At 41.8% G+C, this 23,815-nt stretch overlaps 1 protein-coding gene across 1 annotated transcript in view; it reads right to left on the reverse strand.

The window, feature by feature from the left end:
• CHRNA7 (cholinergic receptor nicotinic alpha 7 subunit) overlaps window positions 1-14,381 on the reverse strand; it is a 125,435-nt gene extending 111,054 nt beyond the window's left edge. Inside the window, exons 1-2 of the mRNA XM_022580175.2 lie at window positions 14,202-14,381; window positions 13,789-13,928 (exon numbers count right to left, since the gene is read on the reverse strand). Coding sequence (XP_022435883.2) covers window positions 13,789-13,928; window positions 14,202-14,247 — 186 coding nt within the window. The 5' untranslated portion in view covers window positions 14,248-14,381. The remainder of the gene's footprint in view (window positions 1-13,788; window positions 13,929-14,201) is intronic.
• Between the last annotated feature and the right edge of the window lie 9,434 nt (window positions 14,382-23,815).

Below are 23,815 nucleotides of genomic sequence, written 5' to 3' on the forward strand. Positions count from 1 at the left end.
AGACAAAGATACTACAAAAAAAGAAAATTACAGACCAATATCACTGATGAATATAGATGCAAAAATCCTCAACAAAATACTAGCAAACAGAATCCAACAACACATGAAAAGGATCATACACCATGACCAAGTGGGATTTATCCCAGGGATGCAAGGATTCTTCAACATACGCAAATCAATCAATGTGATACACCATATTAACAAATTGAAGAATAAAAACCATATGATCATCTCAATAGATGCAGAAAAAGCTTTTGACAAAATTCAACACCCATTTATGACAAAAACTCTCCAGAAAGTGGGCATAGAGGGAACCTACCTCAACATAATAAAGGCCTTATACGACAAACCCACAGCAAACATCATTCTCAATGGTGAAAAACTAAAAGCATTTCCTCTAAGATGAGGAACAAGATAAGGATGTCCACTCTCACCACTATTATTCAACATAGTTTTGGAAGTCCTAGCCACGGCAATCAGAGAAGATAAAGAAATAAAAGGAATACAAATCGGAAAAGAAGAAGTAAAACTGTCACTGTTTGCAGATGACATGATACTATACATAGAGAATCCTAAAAATGCCACCAGAAAACTACTAGAGCTAATCAATGAATTTGGTAAAGTTGCAGGATACAAAATTAATGCACTGAAATCTCTTACATTCCTATACACTAATGATGAAAAATGAAAGGGAAATTAAGGGAACACTCCCATTCACCATTGCAACAAAAAGAATAAAATACCTAGGAATAAACCTACCTAGGGTGACAAAAGACCTGTATGCAGAAAACTGTAAGATGTTGATGAAAGAAATTAAAGATGATACAAACAGATGGAGAGATATACCATGTTCTTGGATTGGAAGAATCAATATTGTGAAAATGACTATACTACCCAAAGCAATCTACAGATTCAATACAATCCCTATCAAATTACCAATGGCATTTTTTTACGGAACTACCACAAATCACCTCAAAATTTGTATGGAGACACAAAAGGCCAGGAATGGCCAAAGCAGTCTTGAGGGAAAAAAACGGAGCTGGAGGAATCAGACTCCCTGACTTCAGACTATACTACAAAGCTACAGTAATCAAGACAATATGGCACTGGCACAAAAACAGAAACATCGATCAATGGAACAAGATAGAAAGCCCAGAGATAAACCTACACACCTATGGTCAACTAATCTATGACAAAGGAAGCAAAGATATACAATGGAGAAAAGACAGTCTCTTCAATAAGTGGTGCTGGGAAAACTGGACAGCTACATGTAGAAGAATGAAATTAGAACACTCCCTAACACCATACACAAAAATAAACTCAAAATGGATTCGAGACCTAAATGTAAGACCGGACACTATAAAACTCTTAGAGGAAAACATAGGAAGAACACTCTTTGATATAAATCACAGCAAGATCTTTTTTGATCCAACTCCTAGAGTAATGGAAATAAAAAGAAAAATAAACAAATGGGACCTAATGAAACTTCAAAGCTTTTACTCAGCAAAGGAAACCATAAACAAGATGAAAAGACAGCCCTCAGAATGGGAGAAAATATTTGCAAACGAATCAACGGACAAAGGATTAATGTCCAAAATATATAAACAGCTCATGCAGCTCAATATTAAAGAAACAACCCAATCCAAAAATGGGCAGAAGACCTAAATAGACATTTCTCCAAAGAAGACATACAGATGGCCAAGGAGCACATGAAAAGCTGCTCAACATCACTAATTATTAGAGAAATGCAAATCAAAACTACAATGAGGTATCACCTCACACCAGTTGGAATGCGCATCATCAGAAAATCTACAAACAACAAATGCTGGAGAGGGTGTGGAGAAAAGGGAACCCTCTTGCACTGTTGGTGGGGATGTAAATTGATACAGCCACTATGAAGAACAGTATGGAGGTTCCTTAAAAAACTAAAAATAGAATTACCATATGATCCAGCAATCCCACTACTGGGCATATACCCAGAGAAAATCGTAATTCAAAAACACACATGCACCCGGATCTTCACTGCAGCACTATTTACAATAGCGAGGTCATGGAAGCAACCTAAATGCCCATCAACAGATGAATGGATAAAGAAGATGTGGTACATATATACAATGGAATATTACTCAGCCATAAAAAGGAACGAAATTGAGTCATTTGTTGAGACGTGGATGGATCTAGAGACTGTCATACAAAGTGAAGTAAGTGAGAAAGAGAAAAAAAATATTGTATATTAACGCATGTGTGTGGAACCTAGAAAAATGATACAGATGAACCGGTTTGCAGGGCAGAAATTGAGACACAGATGTAGAGAACAAACATATGGACACCAAGGGGGGAAAACCACGGTGGGGTGGGGATGGTGGTGTGCTGAATTGGGCAATTGGGATTCACATGTATACACTAATGTGTATAAAACTGATGACTAATAAGAACCTGCAGTATAAAAAAGCAAACAAATAAAAAAACTAATACTAAACTTTCCTTGGGTAATTTGTATGGAAGTATGTTAATATAAATGTTTCAGACATCACATGAATTCTCTAAAAATCTTATATGTTTTGGTATAATGTTATAAGTCATAATTCTAGTTATTACTTTAAAATGTATATCTCAGAAATTTAAAAAAATATATCAAAATGATATTGCAGAAATACTGACATGGATTTGTGAATCAAATAATTAATTAAAAAGAGAAAATAACATATATTTTGCCCATTTGCTTATTTGCTGATATGAGTATCCTTTAAGTTTCTAGCTTAAGATGTCAGCTTATACTGATCTATTTCCCCTTTCCCCCCAAGACCACTCAAATTAAAATAAAGAACGGAAACAGTAAGTGAATGAAAACATGTTGCCTGCCAGATCAGGAAACAGAGGATGTTGCAGCCATCAAGCCATCATATTACAGCCTCCCTGGGTGGTGAGCCCTGAGGGAATGTGGGATGGAAACAGGATACCGGCCATCAAGCAGTCGGTCACTGCAGCCACCCCCAAACATGCACCCTGAGGGGACTCAGGATGAGAAAGCACAGGATACTGGCCCCAGAGAGCTGAGGTGCATATCAAAGGAATGATTTCAGTGAGCCCAGACTCTTGCATCTTCCCATACATAGAAAAGCACTGAATTCCTTAACTTGAGATGTCTGGTTTTCTTTAATTAACAGTAATCTTCTGATGTTCTGACCACTTGGTCTTTGTTGCAAAAACTCCCATATACCCTGGCTCCTCCCTTCCCTCTTCAGAGACAAGACGTCGCTCAGAGCTACCTGAGAGGCTGCCGCCCGGGCCTAAGTCCTCAGTTCTGTCCACCAAATAAAACATAATTCTCAACTTTTAGCTTGTGCATTTTTTTCAGTCGACAGGTATAAACTTCCCAAAACAAAGAGAATGGGAATGGGGCCATAAAAAGACAAGGTATTTCAATACACTACAAGAAGAGAACACACACACACAGACGGAGGTTTGGTAACTGCAAAAGCAGATGAAGGAAGCCCTGTGCTGAACACTGGGGAGGGGCTTCAGGATGGAGGCAGCAGGTCTGCCATGTAGAAACCCATAGAGTTCAGAAGTGCCCTGAGTCTGGAGGAGGGCAGGGAGTATGGAGTGGAGCTGTCACAGGTGAATTCAGGGAAAGCTTTGTCAACTCCCTTCTGACAATAATGAGCAACCAGGTTTCTCCTCACTCCACGGAGTGAAAACTCAAACAAACTGATCTGATCAGTGAGCGCTGTACAGTACAATATGGTAGCCACTCCAAAACGTGGCTTGAGTCGTGGATGTGTGGCCAGTGCTGTGAGCCTAACACACAGGATTTCCACAGCTTAGCTCTGCCCTCCCCTAAAAGGATTAACTATCTCATTAACATTTTTTATGTTTGCTACCCATTGCAACTTTAATAATTTAGGAATACTAGGCTAAGTAAGATACTTATTAAAATTAATGTTCCCTGCACCATTTTCCTTTTTAAATGTGACCACCAGAAAATCTAAAATCACATCTGGAGCTGATATTACATTTCTATTGGACAGCCCTGAATTAGGGAACAAACAAGCTAACAAAGAAGAGAAACTAACACAGTAATATGAAGCAATTATACTCCAATAAAGACCTATTAAAAAAAAGAGGTGCCTTGAAGCAAAGCATTCAGTCCTTGAGCATTTAGGGTCCTCAAAAATGTAACAGCCCCCATCTGATATAGCACTTCTATCAATGTTTCTGTTCCCAATTTAAAAATAGGAAGAGAATACTAAGAATCAGAAGGCACTTTAGGAAGTCTTGCCAAACAAATAGTAGAAATAAATAGAAAGACAAATAAGCAAAATTAAAAGAAAGGCAGAAAAGTAACCCTACCCTAGAAGAAATAACATTGTTTGGTTTAAAACAAATGAACTACAAAAATAAAGAAGGAAAGGACAACCCTCCAAGCGGTATCCTCAGAGAAAGAGGGGCAAATGTACAAAGGACAGAGGGAACAGCAAAAGGAGGACACAGAGGACGGACAGCGTGACCAAAGACATCGGGAAAGGAAGGTACAGTAAGGTTTGGTGAAGAAGATAAAAAGGGAGAGCATCTCAGCTTGACCCCAGATCAGCTGACAGCAGGAACACTCAACTGAATGGCATGGAAGCCACAGCACTAAACCCACACAGAAGGAAACAGGGGCTTAGAAAAATGGTTTTGCAGAGAGCGGTGCTTACACTGTCACAGAGGGCTGCTTTTTTTTTTCTTTTTAAGTTGAATCAAGCCAACTTTAAATTACAAAGAAATTAAATATGGCTAAAGAATGGAATGTACATGTTACCAACATGGAGATGGAAGGACTTCGAGAGAAGTAGGGACAGAACGGGAGTGATTACAGAAAAGGAAAACTGAATTCCGGGTGACAGAAATAACAAGAAGCTTTAAGACTGTCTTTTTTTATTTTTCACCAAGTTAGTTTGTAGATATAGTTAAGATTACTCTTAATTTTTTATTGAGGTAACTTTTTAAAATTTATTTTATTGAAGTATAGTTGATTTACAATGTTGTATTAGTTTCTGCTATACAACAAAGTGATTCAGTTATACATATACACTCTTTTTCATATTCTTTTCCATTATGGTTTATCACAGGATATTGAATATAGCTCCCTGTGCTATACAGTAGGACCTTGTTATTTATCCATTCTATATGTAATAGTTTGCATCTGCTAATCCCAAATTCCCAATCCATCCCTCTGCCAACCCCTCTTCCCCTTAGCAACCACAAGTCTGTTCTCTATGTCTGCGAGTCTGTTTCTCTTTCTAGATATGTTTGTGTCATATTTTAGATTTCACATATAACTGATATCACAATATTGGTTTATAACATCATATAAGTTTGACCTATACATTACATTTCAACTTCTGTACACACTGCAGCATGCTCACCACCAGAAGGTTAATTTCCATCTGTCACCATCCTGTTGATGCCCTTAACCCGTTTTGCCCTTCTGAAGATGCAAAAGTGAGCAGTGGAAGAAGTGAGAACAGAGGTTAAGAGAGGAGGTGGGGAGAGCTGTGAATGAGCCAAGTTCATATCTGTCATAAGAGGAATTCACAGAAAATGGGTAAAGTTGATCAATCCAGGAAGAGGACTATAAACAGAGTATTAAAATAGGAGTCATAATCAGAAACAGAGGCAGCTGAAAGTCTTTGGGAAATGGTCAGCAATGGGAAATGTGGAGAGGGCTCAGGACTTTTCAGAAATCCTTTATTGTTGGCTCTGTAAATGCTGTGTGTGCCCTGCTGACATTTATTTGTGTGTGTGTGTTCCAGTAAGACTTTATTTACAAAAACAGGCAGTGGGCAGATTTTTAATCTGTGGGCTATAGTTTGTAATCCCTGCTTTATTCATTTTTACTACTTTGCATCTGCTAACCCCAAACTCCCAATCCATCCCTCCCCTACCCCCTCCTTGGCAACCACAAGTCTGTTTTCTATGTCTGTGAGTCTCTTTCTGTTTTGTAGATAGGTTCATTTGTGTCATATTAAAAATGTCATAGCCCCTACATTTTCTCCGTATTATGCACACGCTAAATAACTGAAATGTCCATTTGGGGGCAGACACAGTGGATAATACAATGTCTAAATGTGAGAAAGTTCACCAATTGTGCAGTCATTACACTAACAACCCTTAAATTATCCTTGAAAACCAAAGTGATCATCAGTCGAGATTTCCACGTGAAGGTAAAACAACAACAACAAAAAGCCTGTACAAGCAAATATAGAGGAAAGTATCTTCATGAGCTTGAGGAAGGGTAAGACTTTCTAAAGATAACATAAGCCCTAAACACAGAAGAAACGAATTACAAAATTAGGCAATTAAGAATTTCTGTTCATCAAAAGATACCATTTATCTGTAAGCATATGCTACTTCAATTAAAAGTTTACAAAAGAGGGAAAGAACATGAAGAGTGAAAAGACCAGCCAAAGAGTCAAAGAAAATACTTGCAAAAATATTTTACAAAGGGCTCATGTCCATAATACAGAAAAACTCATACAAATACCAATAAGGAAAAAACAAAACCACACACACACACACACACACACACACACCACAAAGATAAAAATAGGCAAGAGATATGAATAAACACTTTGTAACACTTTGTAAGAGAAGATGATATCCAAGTGGAAAATTAACAAATGAAAATGTCCTCAACTTTATTGGTAATCAGGAAACTGCTAATTAAAATCACAAGGAAGTATCACTCCCCACCCACCAGAATGGTAAATTTAAAAGACTAAAATCCAAAGTGTGGGTGATTATGTAGAACAAGAAGAATTTTTCAGACGCTGCTGGTGAGAATGTTAATTGGTATAATCATTTTGAAAAGGGTTTGGCTTCATCTGGAAAAGTTAAACATATGGCATCCTATGGCCTGGCTAGTCCCCTCCTATATATATACATACGTGATAGAAATACAAATACATGTGCATCAAAAGACATGAGCAATTAGAATATTCATGGCAGTGTCCTTCATAAGACAAAAGCTAGAAACAACTTAAATCTCCATCAACAGAATAACAAATCATGTTATATCCACTTGATAAAAATGAATAAACTGCAGCAACAGGCAAGAACTTGGGTGACTCTCACAAAAATAAAAGTGAGTAAAAGAAAACAAAAGAATACATATTGTGTGCTGTGTGATTCCACTTGTATAAAGTTCTGGAGAAGGGCAAAACTAAACCCTTGCACTTGATTTCATGTTAATGGTTTTCCAGTGGGAAAAAAGGGGGGAAGAGCCGTCTTGGGTGGTGGTTACCTGTGTGGGTTCACTGTGATAATTCACCAAGTTGGTTTTGATATTGTGCTACACGGTGGATACATATTACACTGCAATTCAAAGTTGAAAATGACTTCAAAAATGAAATCTGCCTAAGAGCTAGCCAGCGTGTTAAAGGTTACTGCAAATGTCAATAAAACATCTTAAGAAAAAACAGTGAATAAATGAATGTTTCCAGAACAGTGATTTCAACTGTAAATGTTATCAATTTGAGTTTAATCAATCAGTGAGCAGCCTCGGATTAATTTGCTTAATCTGAGCCCCTCCATATGACACACTGTATGTGTGAGCTTCTGAAGACGGCTGCAGTAGAGTAGAAAACCATTTTACGATTCTAACGTTTCAAAACACCTGGAACTCAACCTGACCACTTGCCTTCTCTCCACAAAATAAAACAAACACATTTATTCTTGCTCAGACACAACCTCTTTTACCCCAAGACAGCAATCTTTACTGACAATTTGCCCTCAGTGATCCCAGAATAAATTTCCCACCCTGGGAGTCATCTCACAGGTGGCACTCATTAAGCACAGCCGCCACAATGTTCCCCCCACTTCTGCCCACCACCACCTGCAGGGGGGATGGGTCAGCTCCTCCTTCTACTACCTGACTACCTGACTCAGAGCATGGAGTCAGCCCTGTGTCCAGGCCTCTCCCACAGCCTCCTCCCCTGCAGGATTTTAAACAACTCCTTACTTAATTTCATGTTAGTTTCAGCCAATTATTTGGCTCTCTGGGAGCTATGACTCCATGGCTTTTGCTGTAACTTCTAGCTTTTTCTCTTGGAAACTTAAGCATATTATGTGATGTCTTATGATATCCAAAAACATATTCAAAAGGGAGAGATAAGAGTAATAGGTGTGTGTGTGTGTGTGTGTTTATATACAAATAAACGTGCACATGCAAACTTTTTTACAATGGTTTTGGTTTTTACTTTGAGGGCTCTTTTTGCTAAAACAGTTTATAGCTAATGTAGAGTGGGAATAAGGAAATCACTGAAATAAAGAGCATGGGATCAGAAAGTTCCAAATTACTTTCGTCTTCTCTAAGAAGTAAAACAGTACCTAATCCTGATAAATCAATAAGGGAGCAGAGATTTTCACTGGCATCTCTCCATAACAAGACCACTTCTCTTCCTTTAACATCATGTCAAGGATGAATCAGGAGCTCTGAGAGAACTGAGCCTTTGGGGAATATCTTCAGGGGTAGGCTTGAAAGGCAACATTTACAAGAAAGCTTCCTTTATTAAAAGTGCCCATAATCCCCAGCCTATAAAGCTAAAAGAATTTTGTATATTTATGTTCCAGAGCCATAAAGAGGTTTAAGAGGGATACAATTTCTACCTTAATAAATCTGGATCAATTACAAAGGTACATGGTAAACAAGTTTTAATTTAGAATTTCAGTTCTGCTACCAGCAATGATGAACAAGGTAATTCTCACCAGCCCTCCGGTGAGAATAATTAGAAAAATGCAATGATCATGTGCATGAAGGCACCAGATAACTAGCAGGGCAATGACGAACAGCAGGGCCAAGGGCCAGAAAAGGGAAGTTTAGGAAAATAACAGGATCTGGGGCCATTTTTCCGGAGCCATGTGATGATTTCTAAAGCAACGCCTACAATGCCAAAAGTTTAAACAGATCTTGGCAGACTCAACAGCTAGCAGGACAAATAGGGGCGCAGGGTCCACAGAATAGAAGGAAAACCCTGCTAAATTCTCTATTTGCACACCCTAAAACATATATGCAAAATTCAGAAACTAACCAGCCCTCACAGGAACGGAAGCCCAGGTCCTCCTCTACTCAGTCACTAACTGGATTAAGGTGATTTGTGCTTGCTGGTAGCTATAGCCTGTGTGTTGGTCAGAAGCAAACATAAAACTGGAGGGAGGTAGTGTCAAGATCTTCAAATTATCTCTGTGATTTTTCACATACAATATCTGGGACAAAATTTAAAAGCATCCAGGCTTAGAAGTAACATCATGAATCATTTCAATAAATACTTTGTGAGAGATTTCTAAAATAAAAATAGGAACAGGGATTGAATATGCAGTGATGGTGAGAGTTATGTAATAGTGGGGAAACAACACAATTTTGTTTTAAAACTCAGTTTATTACTTGGCCTATTTATGTCCCTTTAAAAGTAATGCCTGCTAATATTGTTTAAGGCGCCATAATGGTGTTATGCTATTTCAATTTTTAAATATTTCTCTAAACATCCCAAAACACAGAGAAAAGACAGCCTGAACTGCACCAGAAGGCCTTGAGTGATGGTGATTTGGGTGATTTTCCCCCCTGCAGTCCTTTTTTTGTTTAATTTGATTTCTTGCACAAAACACGTATTTTTAGCTGTAAGAAATACCATTTATAAAAACATTATTAGGATAATTACATAGCTGCACCTTGGGTTTTCTTCACAGACTGTCTTCAAGGTGTGCAATTTTTACAGCAAATATTTGGTAATGTTAAGTTAGAGTTGTAGCATTTTACATAGTGAACAGTAAACATAAAATCATAAGTCTGACAAACCAGAGCAGAGGCCAAGGGATTTCAGATAACACACAAGCCCTCAGATACTGGGCTCCACACCCATGCCTGCCCTCTGCAGTAGCAAACCCCAAATGCACAACCACTTTGTTCTGCTGTCTTGTGACTAAAGCTTCTAAAAAGTTGACTCTGCAATCCCAAATGTACAAAAGAACAAAAATCATCCAAGCATCATTATATATTATACATTTCCGTATAATTTTGTGTTGATTCCTATTATTCATTTTAAATACCTTGCCTTCTGGCCATGCTTTCATAACTGTACACATTTATTTTATGCAAATCAACACTCGGAATGGCCTTCAGATATATGTGTACAGGTGAATGACTAAATGGCATGCACAAAGGAGAAATATTATGGAAACTGTTGGTAGTTTAAGAACCTTACACTTGCATCACTTCAAAATGATTTCTTAGGTATTATCTCATTCCCAGCCCAGATACAAGCCCATGAAGTAAATTAATAATCACCGTAAGTCAGAGTATGCATTTAGGTACTTCCACTCAATAAATTTATCTGTATACCTACATGAAGTTCACATACACAGTTATATATCATAGATAGTATACCCAAAATGCCTCTGGAATCTGTCCACATCTCCACATTCCCACAGTGACCATTCTAGTTTCGACCTCTTCATCCTTTGCCTACACTTTCTCTTCTCTTTAATCTGTCCCACACATACACTGCCCTCAGCATCCTCGATCTAAACACAGATCTAGTAACATCCCTCCTCTTGATTAAAAATCCACCACCCCTTCCCATGCTTCACCTCGTGCCTCACCAAGGGGGCCTGGTAAAACTACCCCTCTAAAAACACAGGCTTTGTCTTTAGAAATTTATGCACATTTTTTTCATTCTAGTCTATAATTTATACTTGTTGGATTGAATACAAATATAATGGTTTGGACTGTTTCCATTTCTAGGAAAATATGCAATGGCAAGCTGGTCTTGCAGCTTCACAAATCCTCTAGCACACCACCACCTCCACCTCATGTCCTGGGAGATACCCAGGCGAGGGTCCAAGGCAAAATGTAAACTCTGCAGAGCCACTTGACACACCTCACGTTCAACACCTCTTCTGTCTACGGTATGAACTCACCTCAGCCCTCCCACCAAAAGATAACCCTATCCTTGCAAGGTGTGTTTCTAGAACACCATTCTTACAAAAGGGTACCTAAGAGAAAGTTAGTAGTTTTGTTAGTATGATATCCCTCCTTTAAAAAATTCTCAATACACAAAGCACATTCAAGTTTCTGAAAACTTTTTCAGCAAAACCCGCAGCGAAGATCAACTGGGAGCCAGTGTTCCATAGAACACACCTTGTTGAGGGTGTGCTGTCCTCACCCCACTCTCATCTTTCCTCACCCTGTTCGTCTCACCTGGAAAGCCTTTCTTATTTTCTCCAACTGGCAAACTTCTACTCACCTTTAGAAATCTAATTCCTAGCCACCCTGGCTGGAAGTAAATATTTCCTACTATGTGTGTCTGTACCACTTTACAGACATTTGTGTTCAATTACACGTGATGTAATCTTGGATTTACACGTCAGTCTCCCTAGATAGACTGTGAATTCTAGAAGTAGAAATAATCCCTTAACCAGGTATAAGTTCCCAGAATCTAGCAAAGTCCACAAGTCCTTCAATAAGTATGTGTGGAATAAGTTGATAAACAGGTAAATGATTTTCCATGAAAATAAGGTATGTAGAATCACACATTATCTCCCTATTACTCCCGCCAGGAAATCTCTGCTGGCAGAAAGGGCAACAATAACAAGATTTGAGAGAAAAAATGTTCTCTAGAACAGCCCAGTCAGAACGGGCAAAGGACCCCTGGAACAAAATTTGTAAAGAGAACCTGACAACAGTTAGGGCTCTGCCACATGAATCACTTATGAGTCACTGTATCTCTGTCCAGGATCCCAAGAGTCTGGCTGGAAAGCCCTGGCTCTGCTTCAAAACCACACAGAGCCGAGTCCTGCTGGAATACAAATGTTTGCATATTTCATTACTTCTAATAGAGAGACTTCTTCACCCAGGATCTCAGGATAGTTACATTCAATCAGTTACACTCAGGCAGTTTAAATAAATTAAGCTGACTTCTTTCTGCAAAAGAAGTTACAGATTCTAAAGGAGGCAGGAGATGCAAAGGGCTTGCAAGGCAAATGTGGATGTTCCACACAGCCCTGCCTCTAACCAATGAGCAACCTTGGGCAAGGGACCACACCTTTCTAGGCACTGACATCCCAACCCTTGAGTTGAGTAGCTACATAATGAAGATCAAGCAAACCTTCAGTGAATCACCAGTGTGTGGCAAGCACCTTCTCTTATTTAATCCTCTCAAGACCCTGTGAAGTGGGTATTACTATTCTCATTTACACATGAGGAAACAGGGCTTAGAAAGGTAAAGTAATTTGCTCAAGGCCACTCCGTGAGCTCACAGGATTGCTGGGCTGGGAAGTCAAATGCATTCCTGGCTAGATCCACAGTGAGAACAATGTATTAACTGGAAAATACAGACTCAGGATGTTTAAGAAACTTTCCTCAGAACAACCAGCCAGAAACGAGCAGAGCCAGAACCTACCAAAGGTCCCAAGCACAAATCCTGAGCTCTCTGAAGTAACAGAGAAGCTGCTCCATAAAGCACCTGCCTCCCCAAATGCCGCAGGCCTGTGCTGCTCCAAAGCCCCTGTAACTCCATTTCTCCACCATGGCTCTGCTTAACACCGGGGCAGCTTTCCCAGCCCCTCTTCCCCTAACTCCATATCTCCATCCTTTCCCCTTTCCTCCAGCCCAAGCTCTGTAAACAGGAATTTTTGCCCTGGTAACCCACGAGACAGCACTTGTCTGCCTTTACAGTTCTCCTCTGTGATAACCTGCCCACGTCATCGCACGCACATTCAATATTTTGAAGCATAGGGTCTATCTGTAGAAGGAAGTACATATTTAACACAGGTGTCATGTGGGAAAGCAAGCCATTCATCACAGCAATTTAACTAGGTTAAGTGATGCAACATACATCAGTGCAAGAGAACGGGCACTCTTTATTTTCAGGACTATGAAATCTTACCTGTCTTTTTACACCTCTAATCTGCACACCTCTGGAGGCTCTTAGCACTTTCTACCTATTGTAGCTATTCTCACACCCCCTTCCTACCACATTCTTCCCTCCCTGAAACAGCATCACACCTGTACACTTCTCCAGAGCACAGTCCAATGAATGCCTTGTACAGGCTAGACACTGAAACCCATTTATAATGACTTAAACACTTTTGTAAAATATTTATATCGTATGAGGATGTGCCAACTGAATATCCAATATCCATATTTAATATGTGACAACTGAATATCCAAAGCAGTCTAGAAGAGCGAAAGAACAAACTTACCCAGCTATTACACAGATCTGCCAATTGAAGTGCGCAAGCCCGTGGGGCTGAAAGCAGCTTCCTGAAGAGCAGACAAGTGTATCCCGGCGGCAGAGCTTTGCTCATCCTCAAAGCAAGACGACCCGCACTACCCTCACCAGGAAGGCAAAGAATGCCCATTACTGGAATTGGGGAGGGGGTCTAAATGCTCAGAGTTGGCCCTTTGCCTGGACAGATGAACCAGCTGCAAAGCCCAGGGCCAGGCCTCTACCCAGAGAAAGTGCATACCACGGGCAGCAGAAAAGCCTAGAAATGTCTAAATTGACTCCAAATGTCGGACTGCATGTCAATACTTATACCATAAGGGGTACTAATACGTGATCATTCGGACCTGTTCTTGAGGATTCCCGGCTCAGGACGGAGATACTTTCGTCCTGAGTTTCTAAACCGAGGGCAAGGCGGGTCTGAAGTACCCGTGCACAGGTGGCCGGGGCGCGCGCCAGGCTCCTCCCAGGCGACGGGGAAACCGAGGCACGCGGTGGCGGGCAGGGCCGGGCCGGGACTCACCACGTCCATGATCTGCAGAAGGCTCAGAGAAAAGTAGACGGTGAGCGGCTGCGAGTCGTTGGCCACGGGCCTCTCCAAAGGGTTGTAGTTCTTGACCAGGTCCTTGTAGAGCTTCCTCTGGAACTCGCCTTGCAGGGACACTTCAGGAGAGGAGAGAAGAGCCGGGCGGGCTGCTCAAGGAAGGCCAGAGGGGATGCGCCCCGCGCCCCCTGCCCGCACCCCAGGCCGCCCAAGCAGCGCAGCCCAGACGAGCAGGGCTCGCCTTCCCCCGGCACCGCCGACAGCGACCCCCGCCGCCCCCGGCGGGAGCGAAGCCCCAAACCCGGGCCCGGCGCGGGGCGCCCCAAGCCACCCGGGATGCGCCCGAGATCCCGCGGACGAAGAGTGGAGGGCGGGGAGACCAGCGGCTTTACCGTGCAGGAGCGACGCGGCCAGCACCAGGCACAGTAAGCGGCGCATTTTGCGGCCGGAGCTGCGCGTCTCGGAAGTCGGCCCGGGCCTGCGCCTGCGGCCGCAGAGCCGCTTCTCGCGGTTCGGCTCGCGCGCCTTTAAAGAGCCGAGCACGCGCCCCCGCCCCGGCCACCCCCGCGCGCCTCTCCACGTGACGAGCCCCGCCCCCGCCCCCCCGCGCCCCTCCCACCCGTCCCTTCGGGCCCCCCCCGCCCCCCCCGCCCCCCCCGCCCCCCCCGGCCCCCCCGCCGCCCCCGCTCGCCGGCCCTCGGGCGGCTAGGCGGCCGCAGTGGGGGACAGTAGCTCGAGCGCTCCCGGGGAGGTGCGACCCCGCCCCGCCTCTGTCTCCACCAAGCGGTCCCCGCGCTCCAGAGGCTGTCCAAGGCCGGGCTCTGCCGGTCCGTTCTATCCTTTGTCCCCACTCCGCTCGCTGATACTCTCAGAAGCTGCGCCGGGTCGGTGGGAGAACGCCGGGACCCTCAAGGGTCCGGTTCTCCAGGGCTCTTCCTACCCCCCGCTGGGGCGGGGTGCAGCGCCCGGGAACCGGGCTCCCACAGGTTCGCGACTCCCTCCAAGGAGACGAGACAGACCTGAAACAGGCCCCTCCTACCTCCCGCCGGTCGTGGATGTTCTTTCAGCATCCATTTGCTGGGCATCACCAGCCTGCTTCTCAGCCAGTTCTGGAGGTGCCAAGAGGAGAGGCGAAGTCCGCCAGGGAGGCGTTCTACACGGAGGAGACTCTGCAAAAGTGTGTGATGGAATTCCCAGTGTATATCCTCTTTATATCTCGTTCTCTTTTAAAGGCGATTGAGAATGTTGAAAAGTTAACTCCCCACGGCTTGCCAGAAGGACAGTCAAAACTTGGTGGTGTGATCTAGGCATTGTTTTTTTTTTTTCTGAGGCCGAGAGAATTAATTGCCAAGAGGAAGCTCAGAGCAGACACCAGGCAAAGGGGTCAGGGGCTTAGTTACATCCTGGATATTGAAGAAGGGTCATGGTTCTGGAAGAGGATGGGAGAGAGAATGCTGACGAGGGCCTTCAAAAGTGGTGTGTAGACACTATCCCCTTTGCTCTCAGCAAGCATGTTGCAGAAGGCTGAGTGCAGAGGGGTTCCCTGTGCCCACTTAGGGGGCTCTGCAGCTCACTTTCGTCAGGCCCCAGAGAATCTGAGCTCCACCAGGATCTGAGATCGCTGTGGACCAGCAGAGGCAATGCCCACATCTCTGAACTGCATAAGGCCCAGGATTCCTGGATGGCACCAAAACCTAGGGAAAGGCTTACCAAAATGTGACTGCCCTTGAATTTACCCCAGCAGCAGTAAAGGGCAACCAAGGCAGTTATTTGATATGGAAAAACAAAGAATTATGTCAGCCTTGCAATGAAGTGTCCTGTAGCAAATTCACACCCGTTAACTGATGCACTTATAGATAAATAATCAGTATAGGCTTTGATAACTGCAACAGGATCCTAGAAGAAGGAAGGATTCATTCTTTCTGGAGAAGGGTTCATAGAAGAGGTGACTGCTGACCTGGGCTTGCCTCAAAGGAGGGGTTTGCCGGGAGACGGGAGCACCAGAGTAGGGATTCCTGGTGAGCAGACAGGCATGCTCATCACTTCATCTGGCTCCTGAGTTCCACACCATCTGGGGCCGTCTGGATACACACAGAGCCAGCATATGGTGAAGGAATGAACTACACGGTATTGGCCACTGGCAAAAAGGGAGTCAGACAAGGAAAATAAAACCCAACAACAGAATAGAGGAGACATAAGAAGCATCAGTTGGAAGATTCCCACTGGCACACCACCTCCACTGGTCCTATGAATGCAGCACCCACTCTCCTACACGTTTCCTGAAGGTACCTTCAAGCCGTGCCTTCCATCCTAGAGGTATATGAGCCCAGAGGGGCCAAGGGACTTCATATATGTGCATATGGTCATGGGGATCACATTTCTGAAAGTATAACTACTTCCTTGCCTCCCTTGTACCCCATAATATCAGAAACCTCAAATTAAAGCATTTTCCAGTGGGACAACACGTCAGTAAGTACAGATCTACCTTGACTTACAACGGGGTTACATCTTGATAAACCCATCATAAGTTGAAAATATTTTAAGTCGAAAATGCACTGAATACAACCTAACCTACCAAACATCAAAGCTTAACCTTGCCTACCTTGAATGTGCTCAGAAGCCGTGCATCAGCCTACAGTTGGGCAAAATCATCTAAGACAAAGCACTTTATAATGAAGTGTTGAATATCTCATGTAACTTATTGTGACACTGTACTGAAAGTAAAAAACAGAATGGTGGTATCAGTTGTTTATCCTTGTCGTGATCATGTGGCTGACTGGGGGCTGTGCTCACAGTTGCTGCCCAGCATCACGAGAATATGGTACCACGAAAAGATAAAAATGTCAACTTTGAAGTACAGTTTCTTCTGAATGCATATTGTTTTCACAGCATCATGATGTCAAAAAATCATAGGTTGAACCATCTTAAATTGGGGACCGTTTGTATTGGTTTATGCCCTGTTCTCTGCTAGGTGCCTGGAGCAGCAACAAGAATAATCCACTCACTCAGTTGACAATTTAGAGCCAATGTGAGTGTGGAAAATAAATTCCAGTCTGTGCTGTGCCAATAAGTAGGTCTGTGAGTTTGGCTATACAAGCAGACCTTGTTTTATTGCACTTCACAGATATGATGTTTTTTTACAAAGTGAAGGTTTGCAGCAACTCTGTAGTGAGCAAGTTTATTGACGTCATTTTTCCAATTTGCTCACTTCATGCCTCTGGGTCACATTTTGGTAGTTCTCATATTTCAAACTTTTCCATTAAAATTATGTTCTTTATGGTGATCTATGGCTGATCTTTGACGTTACTATTGTAGTTGTTCTGGGACACCACAGACCACACCCACATAAGATGGCAGACTTAATCAGTAAAGGTTGTGTGTTCTGACTGCTCCACTGACTGGCTGTTCCCCTGTCTCTCTCCCTCTCCTAGGGCCTCCCTACTCACCAAGACACAACAGTATTGAAATTAGGCCAATTAATACCCTCCAGTGGCCTCTAAGTGCTCAAGTGAAAGGAAGAATTGTACGTACCTCATTTTAATCAAACACTAAAAATGATTAAGCATAGTGAGGAAGACATGTTGAAAACCAAGATAGGCTGATAACTAGAACTCTTGCACCAAACAGTTAGCCAAGTTGTGAATTCAAAAGAAAAGTTCTTGAAGGAAATTGAAAGTGCTACTCCAGTCAACACATGGATGATAAGAACGTGAAACAGCCTTCTTATTGATATGGAGAAAGTTTTAGTGGTCTGGATAGAATATAAAATGAGCCACAACATTCCCTTAAGCCAAAGTCTAACCCAGAGGAAGACCCTAACTCTCTTCAATTTTGTGAAGGCTGAGAGAGATGAGGAAGCTGCAGAAGAAATGCCTGAAACTAGCAGAAGTTGGTTCATGAGGTTTAAGGAAAGAAGCCATCTCCATAACAGAGGTGCAAGGTGAAGCAGCAAGTGCCGATGTAGGAGCTGCAGCAAGTTATCCAGAAGATCTAGCTAAGATAATCAATGAAGGTAGCTACACTATACAAAAGATTTTCAATGTAGATGAAACAGCATTGTGTTGGAAGAAGATGCCATCCAGGACTTTCATAACTAGAGAGGAGAACTCAATGCCTGGCTTCCAAGCTTCAAAGGACAGGCTGACTGTCTTGTTAGGGGCCAATGCAGCTGGTAACTTGAAGTTGAAGCCAATGCCATTTGCCATTCTGAAAATCCTAGGGCCCTAAGAATTATGCTAAATCTGCTCTTCCTATGCTCTCAATGAAACAACAAAGCCTGGATGACAACACATCTGTTTACAACATGGTTTACTGAATATTTTAAGCCCTCCGTTGAGACATACTGATCAGAAAAAAAAAAAAAAAAAATCCCTTTCAAAATGTTACTGCTCATTGACAATGCACCTAATCACCCAAGAGCCCTGATGGAGCTGGACAGTGAGATTAATGTTGCTTTCATGCCTGCTAACACAACATTCATTCTGTGGCCCATGAATCAAAGAGTACTTTCAACTTTAATGTCATTATTGAAGAAATACATTTTGCAAGGCTGCAGCTACCATAGATAGTGATTCCTCTGTTGGATCTGGACAAAGTAAATTGAAACCTTCTAGAAAGGATTCACCATTCTAGATGCTATTAAGAACACTTGTGATTCATGGGAAGAGGTCAAAATATCAACATTAACAAAAATTTGGCAGAAGTTGATTCCATCTCTGATGAATGACTTTGAGGGGTTCAAGTCTTCAGTGGGGGAAGTAACTGCAGATTACTTAGGAAGAGAACTAGACTTAGAAGTGGAGCCTGAAGATGTGACTGAATTGCTGCAATATCATGATAAAACTTTAATGGATGAGGAGTTGCTTCTTATGAATGGGCAAAGAAAGTGGTTTCTTGAGATGGAAACTACTCCTGGTGAAGATGCTGTGAAGATTGTTGAAATGCCAACAAAGGATTTAGAATGTTGCATAAACTTAGTTGATAAAGCAGTGGCAGGGTTTGAGAGGATTGACTCCAATTTTGAAAGAAGTTCTAATGTGGGTAAAATGCTATTAAACAGCATGGCATGCTACAGAGAATTTATCCCACGAAGGCAAAATACTCATCACCACATTAACAGGCTAATAAAAAATATCATGTCAACAAAATATACTGACATAATAAAATTCAATGTGTTGTGTAAAATCCAATGCTCATTCAGGACTAAAAGATAAACAACAAACCTAGGTTTGAAGAAAACTATCTTAACCTTATCAAGTGTGCCTTATAAAAAGCCGACAGCAAGTGTCATGTTTTTGTTCTGAATAAATTTTTATTTTTAGAATAATTTTAGCTTTCCAAAAAAGCTGTGGAGATGTACAGAGAATTCTTATATACTCAATACCCAGGATCCACTATTGTTAACATCTAACATCAGTATGTTATATTTTTCCAACTAAAGAAAGAATATGAATACGTTATTATTAACTAAAGACCACACTTTATTCAGATTTTCTTAGTTTTTGCCCACTATCTTTCTGTTCCAGGATCCCATCCAGGACACCACATCACATTAGATGTCATGTCTCCTTGGGCTCCTCTTGGCTGTGATAGATTCTCAGCCATGCCGGTTTATTGATAATCTTGATAGTTTTGAGGAGTACCTGTCAGGTATTTTGTAGAAAGTCCTTCAGTTTGGGTTTATCAGATGTTTACTCAGTATTAGACTGAGGTTGTGGGTTTTGGGGAGGAAGACCACAGAGGTAAAGTGCCATTCTCATCACATCTTATCAAGGGTACATACTGTTAACATGACTTATCACTGCTCATGTTGACCTTGATCAATTGTGTTGATGTAGTGTTTGTCAGATTTCTCCTTTGTGAAGTTCCTCTTTTTTTTAAATTGTGAACTGATATATGTCAGAGATAGTATAGGTATCCTTTAATTTTATTTTATATTAATTTTGGGCCATGCCACGCAGCATGCAGCATCTTAGTTCCCTGACCAGGGATCAAACCCATGCCCCCTGCAGTGGAAGTGTGGAGTCTTAACCACTGGACCACCAGGGAAGTACCCTGAAGTTCCTCTTTCGTACCTCCCTCACTGTCCTGTGGTCTTTGGAAGGATGGCAAAATGTGCAGCTCACATTTAAGGAGTGGGGAGTTATACTCTATGTACTAAAATATTTACATACATTTTAAATACTCCTTAAAGTATTTACATAAATTATCTCAAATTATTCTTCTTGGGAGATTCATCTCTCTTCCCACATTTATTTATGTATTCAGTCATTTATATCAGTGTAGATTCATGGACATTTACTTTCTACTTTGGGTTCTAATCCCCTGACTTTATTTTATTGCCCATATTCTTCCAGCTTTGGTCATTGGGAGCTCTTTCAGTTGGCTCCTGTGTTGCTTTGATACCCTCCCTTGTGGGTTGTCTTTGAGCACCTGCATTCTTTCTAGCACTACGAGATTCTCCAGACTTGTAATATTTCTGGCCCCAGTCCTAGAATCAGCCATTTCTCCAAGGATCCCTAGTTCCTTTTGTTTGAAAATGGTATTAGAAGTGAACATCTGAATCCTGGGTGTGCTTGTTGCTACTGGGGGAGGTTGCTTCTAGGACCTCTGGAGTTTTCAGAGGAAGGAGATGTATGTTTATATAACCCATGTATATATGCACAAACCCATCTATATCCATATTAAACTCCACATAAGTTCACACTGAATTCTCCAACTATAATGCAACGTGGATCATCTTAGCTCCCTCCCCCTTGCTTGTGGGTAACCCCCATCTCCTACAGTGAGAAACCTGTCTCGTACCATTACATCTATTTACTTACTGGTTGAACTTCAGTATGCATCTATAAATGTTTCAGAATTCTTTTTTTTTAACATCTTTATTGGAGTATAATTGCTTTACAATGGTGTATTAGTTCCTGCTTTATAACAAAGTGAATCAGTTATATATAAACATATGTTCCCATATCTCTTCCCTCTTGAGTCTCCCTCCCTCCCACCCTCCCTATCCCACCCCTCTAGGTGGTCACAAAGCACGGAGCTGATCTCCCTGTTCTTAGCCTGTACCCTTGGGGGATGTACATGTGCTTTGCCGAATGGAGTACAGTGCTTATGTAGTCTTTTTTGCCTTTAAGTCTCCATTCATTTCCAAAGTTACTTAGGTCAGTACATTTTCCCTCAACCCCCTTCACTGAGGTTAATTTAGATATTTCTGATACTGTTAGATATTTTTGTCACAGTCAACATTCCATCATGGGATTCCCCTGAATCCCAAAGTGATTTTTAAAAAATTTGCATCAAGTGAAGCTCATTCTTCTTGCTATAAAGTTCTGTGGATTTTTAAAAAGCATAATGTCATATTGATTTTGGAAGCACGCAGCAGTAAGCGGCAGCTGGAAGCAAGATCTTATTTCCCGGAGCGGGAGTCCTAACTGCTAGACCACAGAGGCCAGCTGCTAGGGCCTAAACCCCCAGTTCTTGCCTGCCTTGTCAAGAATGAATTCAGGTGAGGAGGCAGAAGGTAAAGAGAAAAGTAAACATGTATTGGAAAAGCAAAGTACATGTGGAAAGACGCACAGGCAAACTCAGAAAGAGAGCCACGCCTTTGGGAAGTTTAAATCCTTTATAAGGGGGCAGCCTTCCAGGTCTTTGTCTTCTTCTTGGCCAACCGTATTATTTTGACCCTATGGCTAATTTGTCTCTGGACTCTCCCCTGGGTGCTCACGCAACCCTCAGTCAAGATGGATTTCATCGCAAAGGCCTCTGGGAGGGACAATGGCAAGACTTATTATGGTCTGGCATCCCCTGCCTTTTTGACCCCGTGAAACCTTTTGTGCATGTGTAGTGTCTCTCTTGCCCCAAGGTTGGGAAATGTATGAACTCTTGATCTTTTAACAGGGTTTAGCTCCTCTCTGTCCCGGCCATAAAAGTGTCAAATGTCCAGTTATCTACACTATTCCTGTTGTTGTTTCTTAATCAAAGTGCAGATCTCGAAATACAGACAGGAATCCGGTCATAAATATGTAGTCCGGACCCTGTTTGTCTCTTGCTTCAGGAAATGTAAACAGGGGGCTGATAATCAATGTCCAGCCTGGAGCCCATCTTCTTCTCACCCCAGGAAGTGTGAACAAGAGGCCAGTTGTAACTGTCCAGCCTGGAGCCCATCTATCTCCTGCCTCAATATCTCTACCATTAAAATATTATACAGGATAGTTTCTCTGTCCTATAAACTCCCCTGTGCTTCACCTATTTATCTCTCTCTTCCCAAATCCCTGGAAACCACGGATACATTTATCATCATTATAGTTTTGTCTTTTCCACAATGTCATATAAATGGAATCATGTAGTATGTAGCCTTTTAAGACTGGTTTCTTTCATGTAGCAATATACTTTTAAGATTCATCCATGTTTTTGCATGGCTTGATAACTTATTTCTTTTCATTGCTGAATACTATTCCATTCCATATATGTAACATAGTTTATTTACCCATTCGTCTATTGAAGGGCATTTTGATTACTTCCAGTTTGGGATAATTTTTTTTTAACTTTTTGGGGTTTTTTGGTTTTTTTTTTGGCTGTGCTGGTTCTTAGTTGCGGGGCGTGGGCTCTTCGTTGGGGCACGCAGGCTTCTCTCTAATTGTGGTATGCGGGTTTTCTCTCTCTAGTTGTGGTGCACGGGCTCCAGGTTGCATGGGCTCTGTAGTTATGGTGCACGGGGTGCAGGGCGCATGGGCTCTGTAGTTTGCGGCACATGGGCTCTCTTGTTGAGGCATCCGAGCTCAGTAGCTGTGGTGCGCAGGCTTAGTTGCCCGGGCATGTGGGATCTCAGTTCCCCGACCAGATATTGAAGCCACATCCCCTGCATTGGAAGGCAGATTCTTTAGCACTGGACTGCCAAGGAAGTCCCTTAGGGTAATTATTAATAAAGCTGTAATTAACATTCAAGTGCAGATTTGTGTGTGTGTGTGAGTGTACATAAAGTTTCAAATCATTGGATAAATACCTAGAAATGTGATTGACTATCATAGGATGATTGACTATCATAGGATCAGACTATGTTTAGTGTGTTAGTTTCCTAGGGCTGACATAACAAAGAACCACAAACAGAATTGCTTAAACAATAAACATTTACTGTCTCACAATTCTGGAGACTAACAGCCTGATTATCAAAGTGTTGGCAAGAGTTGGTTCCTTCTGAGAGCTGTGAGGGAGAATCTATTCTATTTCTCTCCTAACTTCTGGTGGTTTGCTGGCAATCTTTGGCGTTCCCTGGCATGTGGGAGCATGACCCTGATCTCTGCCTTCGTCCCTGCATGGTGGCCTGTCTCTGTGTACATGTCTCTGAATTTCCTTTTCTCAAGAACACTAATCATATTGGATTAGGGGCCCATCATACTCCAGTATAACTAATACTGGAGTATTATAGCTCCAGTATACAACTCCAGTATAACTATATATCTGCAATGACCCTATTTCCAAATAATGTCATATTCTGAGGTACTGGAGTTTAGGACTTCAGCATGAGATGGGGGCTGGGGGAATTCAACCCATAACATTTTTTAGTTTTTTAAAATGTTTTAAAAAACATTTTAGTTTTTTAAGAATTTGCCAAATTATCTTCCCAACTGGCTGTACCATTTTGCATTCTCATCCAGAAATTAGAAGAGTCCCTGTTGCATTATATCCTTGCCAGCAATCAATATTAACCATTTTTTGTAAATTTGCCATTCTAAGAGTTGTACTTCATTGTTGTTTTAATTTGTCTTTTTCTAATGACAAATGATGTTAAGTCTCTTTTTATATGCCTGTTTACCATCTATATATCTTGTTTGGTGAGGTGTCCATTTAGATCTTTTGCCCATTTTTAAATTCAGTTTTTTGTTTTCTTAATGTTAAGATTTAAATATCAATAGTCTTTGTATATTTTGCCTAGACATCCTTTATCAGACATGTGATTTGTAAATGTTTTCTCCCTATTGGTGGATTGTCTTTTCATTCACTTAAC

This window comes from Delphinapterus leucas, chromosome 2, assembly GCF_059928025.1.
Source record: "Delphinapterus leucas isolate spDelLeu-1000000601 "Yukka" chromosome 2, BTC_Dleu_Yukka2, whole genome shotgun sequence".
Lineage (NCBI taxonomy): Eukaryota > Metazoa > Chordata > Mammalia > Artiodactyla > Monodontidae > Delphinapterus > Delphinapterus leucas.